We start from the raw sequence: 9,164 nt of genomic DNA on the forward strand, positions 1-9,164 counted from the left end.
GAATTCAAGAACTGAATAGTGAGACCCTGTCTCAAAAAAAAAGGAAAAGAAAAAAGTTGATTACATAGAAGAGCAGAATAATGGCCAATATAAGAAATAAAATTTTATTCACTTATTTGACATGCTTGTATCATGTTTACTATGCTTCAAGAATCATTTAAAACATTTTATAAACCAGTGGCGCATGCCTGTAATCCCAGGTACACAGTGAGTTCAAGGCGAGCCTGGGCTACAGAGAGACCTTGTCTTAAAAAACAAACAAAAAAAGGTCCTATGAGGTATGGATATAGAAGTTAGGGATGTTTAACGTTTAACCTGAAGACAAGAGGACTCTGATAGCTCTTTTCAAATATCCAAAGGGCTCTGGTGTGGATGGGATGGAAGAGCCCATTTCCCTGTGACACTGCCCGGAAAACAAACAGATCTGAGTTGCACAGAGGAGCTCGGAGAGCTGCCCAATTCCAGAGCCTCTCCACCAGCCCCCCGAGAGTGTTATATGATGGTTCATTAGAGAACTTTGTGGGCTATGACTTAAAACACCATTATGAGAACAGACTTCCTCGCAATATGGTGGGTTTCAATGGACAAAACATTCACAGAGGCTGGTCCTGGGCCTCGGAGTCTGGCTATTAGTTTTTCCCTTCTAGCTTTGAGACTCATACTAAGCACATAACTTGAGTGTCCCTGTCTCTCTGGTGTTCACTTCTCTTACCTAAAAATGAGAATAAACTATCTGCTCTGCAGGGCTGCCGTAGGGATGAAATGTGACAATGCACACAGTCAGCACAGTGCTGGCGACAGAGACGTCACTGTCCTCAGCCCACGCTGTGGCGGCCGGGGCGGGCGCACATGGTGCACTTGCTCGGCTCCACTACAAACCTGTGTGAGTGTGATTCTGCCACACACCTATCACGGTACAGCAATCCAAGACAACACACAGCTTGTTTTCCTTTGAGCAATTTGAAAGGTACCTACCTTTTATAATTTTAAAGAAAAAATACCCTTAAAATCTAAGTAAAGCATCTCAATTAGTAAAATATCAAGAGCCATAATAATAATTCAGTAATGTAACACGGAAAGTTACTGAAAGTATCATGGAAAACAAGATTAAAAAGAAGCAGAACATTAAGTGACTCTCCCAGATGAGGAGGATGAAGGGACAGAGGGACACAACCCACTTCTCACAGGTGTGAGAGTCACCAGGAACAACGCTACAAAGGTAGGTAAACTAAAACAGAAAGCTTCCCTGTGGAAACAACTTGAGCAGCCCGGGGAAGCATTTAAAGGCTCCCTTTAGCAAGATCTTCCAGAAAACTGGATTAAAGAGGCCTGACAATCCTGCAATTCGGGGCTTCTGGTTAATGGTACATCTCCTCTCTTGAAGGAGTTAACTCTCAAAAGGAACTTTTTGTGTTTTCTGAGCTATCTCAAGGTAACAGAATTAAACTTAAAAGGCAATGGCAGCCCAGAGTGGGGGCACAAACCTGTAATCCCAGCACTCAGGAGGCTGATGCAGGAGGATCACCAGCCTGGGCTACAGAGTGAGTTCAAGGCCAGCCTGAACTACATAGCAAGACCATGTCTTACAAAACCAAAAAAACATTTTTAAAAGGTTAGGAATGTATCTCAGTGAAAAGGTCCTGGGCTCAATCCTTGCAAAAAAAAAAAAAAAAAAATTTAAAGAAATGTCCATTGAAAAAGTACAATGCATATGCAGACCAAATCTGAAAAACTTCCTAGTAATTGACTCATAAACTGAGGGGCCTTTGACAACTGTTTCCCAAAAGGTTAGAATACATCAGAGCAAGCAATATTACACTTGTTACATTGGTAAGTGATAAATGTAGGGACAAAAACCTAGGGGTAGCTTTAAGATACTGTTTTTCGGGTCATGATTTATAAGTAATACAGGTGATATTATTACATTTATAATACTGTAAATTCAGAAAGAAAGTGCAGTTGTTTGTGAACCACAGAAGAGAAAATATGCTTTTTTAATTTCAATTTTTATCCTAATTTTAGATAAGGGGACTAGAATTCAACAGAATTATGGGAGCTTATTCCACAGGCAAGTATTTGGTTAAAGTGCTGTATCTTTCTGGGCAAGGAATTGAGAAATATCGTATGATCCAACAATCCTAAGCGAATTCTAAGCGAACATGAGTGTCATGCACCAAGTTAAAAGAGCTCTTAACAACTTAACAATGTTTGAGCTCAGCTTGCAATAGCCTATTTAATAAATGTTAGAAACACATTACATTAGCTTTCATTAACAAACCTGTCGCTCACAGCCCAGGGTTCAATCCCCACACCACGAAAGAAGTAAACACAGTCGACCCTTGACTTACGAACTTGATTGGTTCATAACTACGTCGCTACAGTGGAGATCTGAATGTTTACCTGAGTACATGCTATAGGTAACAAGAGGCAGATGAATCCTCCCTTAACCTAATTAACCCAAGTTGTTCGTATGTCAGGCCGGTCCTAACTTGAGAGTCCACTGTACATATTTACCACTGCTTAAAAGTCAACTCAGTCACGTTATTCTCTGAACTAAATAAGCTGAAAGAACTCAGCTAACACAAGGCAAATGAGTCCTTCAAGCCTCCTACCTACACTTCCTCAAATACCTTGGTGATGAAGTTATCAAGAAAAATCACAATGCTATTGTTAGTCATCAAGATGAGATTACTGGCAATTATCTACCTAAAACAGCCCAACAAAACAGCTTCTGAGAGGTCATTTTAATTAAGTTCAGGAATCAAATGGCAACAAATTTCTGCTGTGTGGCTTTCAGAAACCCAAGGGTTCCAAGCTTCCTAACAGCACACAAACAAGAAGGCTATCCTGAGGGCAGGGGGAAGTCACAGCCAGGTGCCTCCGAGGTGGGATGGGATCTGCTGGGGGGGGGGGGGGGGGTTGTTCAAATAAAGATCTGAAGGTGGCCAGGAGGAAAAGTTCCATAAATAAAGTAAGAAGAGCAGGTAGGATGAGGCAACCTAAAAATCTGGGCCAGGCACGAAGCAGTATATTGAAGGCCCGGCTCCAAGATAAACACAACAGCTGTCCGCAGGCAACTCTGAAGCGAGCCGGGAGGAAGCACTGCTTGGGCACCCACAGGAACCGGCCTCTCGAGCACGGCACGCATTCGGGATCGGTCGTGATGCACAGGCACCGGGCCAGATGGAGGGGAGCCTGCTCGGGCAGGGGCTGGGGTGCACACCTTGGCTCGGGGAAGGAAGGATGGAGGGGCACTCCTCACCGTGATTATCTTTCTGCCCGATGTTGTGCGTGCGGATGAGGGAGGACAGTCTCCGCACATCCCCCTTGAAGACGCACTCGTGCACCGGGTAGTGCGCGGGGCAGCTGCCTCCGTCCGCGACGACGGCGAGGGGGCCGGTGCCGGCGAGGAGGGCCGGGGACTGGGGGGCGGCGGGGGCACCGGCGGGGCCCGGGGCCGCCTTCAGCGGCAGCCGGTGGTGGTTGCTGAAGATGCGGTGGTAGGCTTTGCCGCCCTTGCCGCCGGCGGCCAACCGGCCCCCGGTGAAGGCGCCGCCGAGGGCCGCCGCCGCCTCGTCGTCGCCGGGCTCTAGCAGGTCCCCCTCCTCTTTGCTGGGCTTGTGGTCCCTGCGCAGCGAGCGGATCTTCTCCCCGGTCATCGCCGCCGCCGCCGGGGGCAGGAAGGGGACCCGGGAGGCTCGCTGCGGCGGCGGGAGGCGATTAGCGCGGCGGCCAGCAGCGTGGCGCGCAGCATGGACTCCCGGAGCCCCCGCGAGCCCGGGACACACGCATCTCCCGCGGCTCGGGGAGCCGGCGCTCGCCTCGCCGCCGGGAACTAGAGGTCGGGTGCCCGCGACGCCACACTGCGGTCGCCGCCGCCGCCGCCGCAGCCCGCCTTAGTCCCCGCAGTCGCCTCTGCCGTCTCAGGACGAAATCCAGGGCACGGCCATCCTGCATGCGCTCCTCTCGCGACACTACCCGGCCAAGTGAGCGAGGAAGAAGCATCGCGAGACATAAACTGCTCCTGCCCCGCCCTCCCGGCCGCCCTTTTCCGGGTGCCTCTGGGCGCCCAGGCTCCCTCCTGCCCCGGAAGCTGCGTGTTTCCTCCCTTAGGAGGTGTCTCGGAGCCACAGGGCCCAGCCCCAGAGGTCCCCGTGGGCGCTCTGGAGTCTTAGCCTGCCTTGGAGACCCCTGGTGCGCATTATAAACACCGATGTAACGCCTTAAACCCTCGCGGCTTCCGCGGGTGACGCCAGGCCGTGCCGGAAGTGACGTCACTGGGACGCCCAGGTCCTTGATACCGTAAACATTTACCGAGCAGCTCCTTCGTGCCATTCACGGATCTAGTACCTTTCCAAAATGCGGCTCCTGCCTGCAAAAAGCACTACTGAAGAGGAAAGACAGAAACAATTGGGTATAATATTTAACCGTCAGGAACAAAGCAGATGAGGGGGACTGGGTTGCACAAGAAAGAGCAAATTTTATCTTTGGGGGTGTCAGAAAAGTCATCCTAGGAGAATTAAAAGGCTGACCTTGGAAAACAATGGGCTGTTCAGTCAGAGAGGAAGAAGGTCACTCAGATACTTTGTTAGATGACTGAATTTGGCGCAGGTGGCCAGAGATAAAGTGTGTTGAGCGTTAAAGCATGTGTCAGGGAATGTGTAAAATATGTCAAATAACAGTAAGTGGCCAGCCTTAACCCAGTGTCCACTTGTAAAGAAAGGTAAATGGAGCAACTGTAACTTTGACAAAGTAACAAGCTACCTGGCACTGAGGAGGAGCCGTGTAGGGGAAGGACTACAAAAACCTAAAGGTCCTGGACTAGCCGGGCATGGTGGGCAGGAGGATTGTTATGAGTTCGAGGCCAGCCTTGGCTACATAGTGAGGTCAAGGCCAGCCTGAACTTCACAGCGAGATCCTGTCTGTAAAACAACAAGTAATAATAAAGCTCTTTTGACAATTGCTTCTCGCAAATCACTTCTTCCTTAAACTTTATTACTCCCCCTAGTTCCTTACCACCCAGAAAAACAAATAGGGCTACCATGGAGCTCAGTGGTAGTTACTTTCTTATCGCTGGGACACAGTACCTGACACCCACAACTAAAAGGAGGAGAGGTTTATTTGGGCTCAGTCTGTACGGGTTTCAGACCCATAGTCAGCTGGCTCCAGGGCAGGGCCTTATGGCAGAAGAGAATCAGCTCAGGACATTGCACAGGAAGCAGGGATGGAGGGAGGAGGGCGAGAGAAGCATCCTGCCAGGCCACGCCCCGGTGACCACCTCCTCTGCCCAGGCTTCACTTTCAAATGACAGTTAGCTATAAACTCCTTAGTGAACGAATGCACTGAGGAGTGCCACCCCATGATCCAATCTGTTCCCAAAAGCCCCACCTAGAGCTCCTGAGGCTTTAGGGGACAACCAGTTATAAACCCTAACACACATGCAAGGCCCAGAGTTCCTACACAGACCTGGGAGTGGAAGGGTCCGAAAACTGTTTCCCTCTCTTCCTCCTCCACTGAACTCAGATTCTCACATTCAATACTTTTCCCTTTCTTTATTGTTTGATGTGTGAGTGTTGGAGGAGCAGCAGGGTTCACTCCAAATATTACCCAGTCAGCATCTCCAAGGATCCTTCTGGAAAAGCAGTAGAGACCCAACCCATACGTACAATAACATACATACACCCACATAGACATAGGCATACAAAGCATATGATACAATGTAGTATACCCATGGCATGTCCCCCACAGTTAGGAGGTACGCCTTTTGGAAGGCCACTAGATCACCAGGGCCCTGTGCTCATCAGCAGACTGAGCATTGAGGAGTCCAAGACTAAATATGCTCTTAGGCCTTGGGCAGGTGGGAAGGGCTGTGTCACTGGGGGCGTGACCTAGAAAGGTGTATTTTATTTTTTAAATTTTTATTAGTACATTTTTGCCGTATATGATTACTGGGGACCCCTGAAACGTTACTGGAAACCTCTGCAGTAAGCTCCAGTCTCCTGCCCGGTGTGCAACACAGGCCTGACGAAAAAACCTGAAAGACAGAACTAAATGAGACAGAAAGCAGGGTGCCAGGGCGACCAATGCTGGTGCAACCAACAAAGGCGCTGGCCAGTCTAAGCTACTGGTTTTTATTGGTAATCAACTGGGGTAAAGGCAAGCTACGTACACGACAAAATGCACAGTCGTGCGGTTTCTATGGAAACTACTGTATGCAAGGCTCATCAAGGATAAGGCAAGGCATTCTCAAATTAGGAACAGAATAGACAAAATATATGGTTGCAATTAGAACATTGTCCCTCTAGTCAGAAGGTTTTAGTTGTGGGAACGGAATTTGAATGCGAGTTACTCTGACCTCACATCGCACATCGGCTTCGGCCAGACTCACGTCTATGAACAAGCCGATTGTGGCGTTAACTCTTCACAGCCTGCACTGCTTACAGACTGCTTTGGGGATAGTCAGTATTGTAGGCTCCCACATGTAATGGTTACATTCCTCGTGGGGAGTTGGTACATGGACTTAACACACCTTAATTCCTTTTTTGTCCGTTTTCTCCTCTCCTTCCACCTGCTCTCCATCTAGAAATGTGTTTTTGTTTTGTTTTGTTTTGTTTTTGAGTCAGAGTCTCACTCTACAGTTCAGGCTGGCCTAGAACTCCCTATGTATCCCAGGCTGGCCTCAAACTCAGGATGATCCTCCTGCCTCAGTCTCCTGAGTGCTGGAATTACAGGCATGCACCACCACACCCAGCTAAAAATGTATATTCTTATCCCCAGTTCCTCTGTCCTCCTCTGCTGGCTCTCCAAATCTAGATTCATATCTCTCACAATTTACTGAACTAAAATTAAAATGGTTCAAAGAACTAAATGTTACAACACTAACACTTAACCTGCTGAAAGATAAAACACGTAAAACTCTTTAAGATATAGGCATAGGCAAGGACTTTCTGAACAGAATCAAAGGGAACACAGGAAATAGTGCCAAGAATCAACACATGGGGTCATATTGAATTAAAAAGCTTCTGCACAGCAAGAGAAACAACTAACAGAGTAGAAAGAAAACCCACAGAATAGGAAAAAAAAATTGTTAGCTATTCCTCAGAGGACTAATATTTAGATATCTTTTAAAAAACTCAAAAAAATTAGACTCCCAAAATATAAGACTCAATCAAAAATGGGCAAGTGAAATGAATAGATACTACATGGAATCAAAAGTACAAGTGGCTAATAAATACATGAAGAAAGGCTCAACATTGCTGGTCATTAGAAAAATGCAAATTAAACAACACTAAGATTCCATCTTACCTCAGAAAGAATGGCCATCATCAAGAATTCAAATAATAACAAATGCTGTCAAGACTGCAGGGTTGTCTTCTGCATTGTTTTGGGGAATGTAAAGCAGTACAACCACTGTGGGAATCAGCATGGAGATGCTTCAAAGATATAAAACTCGACATTCTATTTGACAGCTATTCCCCTTCTAGGAATTGTCCTGAAAGAGTTAAACACATTGCCAAGTGTAGTACCACACACCTGCAATCCCAGCACTCTGAAGGCTGAGGCAGGAGGACTACTGAGTTCATGACCAGCATGGGATACATATTGAGTTCAAGGCCAGCGTAAACTACATAATGGGACTCTCTCTCAAAAAACTAACAAACAAGACATTGTTTTACAGTGATACATGCATACACATGTTTATAGCAGCACAATTCATAATAGTTAAATCATCTTAGTAGCAGCCTACATGTCCAACAAGAGGTGAAGGGATAAAGAAAATGGGGTATTTAAAAAAAAAAAGAAAATGGGGTATTTACACACAATGGAGTACTACTTTGTCATAAAGAAAGATAAATTTGAGTCATTTGTAGGAAAATGGATGCACCTTGAAACCACAATGTTAAGTGAAATAAATCAGACACACAAGCTTAAATATCACATGGTTTCTCTTATATGAGAGACCCACAATATAAATAAAGAGCAAAATAAAAAATAATAGGAAGTAGGGAGACAGATATTTCTCATTTGGAAAGTGGGTCAAGGAATGGAGGGAGTGGATTAAGAGAAGAAAAAAGAAATGAAGGTGCGTTATATACAGGTACTGACTCCACACAAAGGACATAAGCATGATGTACTGCAAATATGGACTAATAAAAAGTAAATAAAATTAAAAATTGACAATAATTCAGGTGAGAGATAATGAAAGAATGAACCAAGATGGTAAGAATAAGGCTGGGTGGGAAATGTTTAACAGTTAAAAACTTGAGTTCATTCTTGGCATATTATGGTGAAAGTTCTTATTGCTTATCGAAAAGGACATAGATGGCATATATTTTGAAAATTTGGAAATGAATCTTAGGAGACAGAGAACTCAGCATAGGCCAGATTCAGGAGTTATCATTATACAGTACTAGTGGCCTAGGGGTGGCAGAGGGCCCCCCAAGGATGACTGTGTAGAGTGAGAAATTATGAAGGACCAGTAGCGCACAACACCTTGAAAACACTAACATTTAAAGGTTGTGTATAGGAAGGGTGGTCAGCTCTCATCATCAAAACCTATTATTACAAAGAGAAGCTTGCTGAATAGTCGACCATTACACCTGTGAAGTATCTTATCACTGGATCCAGAATTGAAAAGTATCTTATTAGTGGGTACCTCCCCTGCATGGATTTGAAAATTCCTGCATCCCTCCAATAAAATAAAACATTGCAGATGTAACAATTCTCAGCCCTTACTTTTTGTTTGGTTTTTTCAGATAGGGTCTCACTATGTAGTCCAAGTTATCCTTGGACTCTATATGTAGCCCAGATTGGCCTGATCCTCCTGCCTCAGCCTCTGAGTACTGGCATTAACAGGGCAAATGTAACTTAGAACCATGAGATTGCATAGCAGTGTGAAAAATACAAGAACTGAGTGGTGCATGCCTGTAATTCTACCACTTGGTAGGCTGAAGCAGGAGAATTGTCATGAGTTCAAGGCCAGTTTGAACTATATAGCAAGAGCCTGTCTCAAAAAACCAAAAAGAATTGAAATTAGTTCTCTCCTCCTCTCTGCACCTTCTCTCTCCCTCCTCCCTCTCCAGGTCTTCCCCTCCACCCGCCATGATGCCTTCTTAGACCCCTGCTGGCCCTGCCCCCTTCAGGATCCCCCAGCCCTTTGGCCT

General features: G+C 46.0%; 1 protein-coding gene across 5 annotated transcripts in view; it reads right to left on the bottom strand.

Moving 5' to 3' along the window:
* Ankrd13c (ankyrin repeat domain 13C) overlaps positions 1–3,984 on the bottom strand; it is a 72,926-nt gene extending 68,942 nt beyond the window's left edge. The window contains exon 1 of one of the 5 annotated variants that reach the window (XM_004841455.4): positions 3,263–3,984. In XM_004841455.4, coding sequence (XP_004841512.1) covers positions 3,263–3,659 — 397 coding nt within the window. In that variant the 5' untranslated portion in view covers positions 3,660–3,984. The remainder of the gene's footprint in view (positions 1–3,262) is intronic. The other 4 variants (XM_021255549.2, XM_021255550.2, XM_087212669.1 and 1 more) reach the window with 4 other exon arrangements.
* Between the last annotated feature and the right edge of the window lie 5,180 nt (positions 3,985–9,164).

The sequence above is a fragment of the Heterocephalus glaber genome, unplaced genomic scaffold (genome assembly GCF_053883595.1).
Source record: "Heterocephalus glaber isolate CG9 unplaced genomic scaffold, H.glaber_assembly_v1.0 deba00001442, whole genome shotgun sequence".
Taxonomy (NCBI): Eukaryota; Metazoa; Chordata; class Mammalia; order Rodentia; family Bathyergidae; genus Heterocephalus; species Heterocephalus glaber.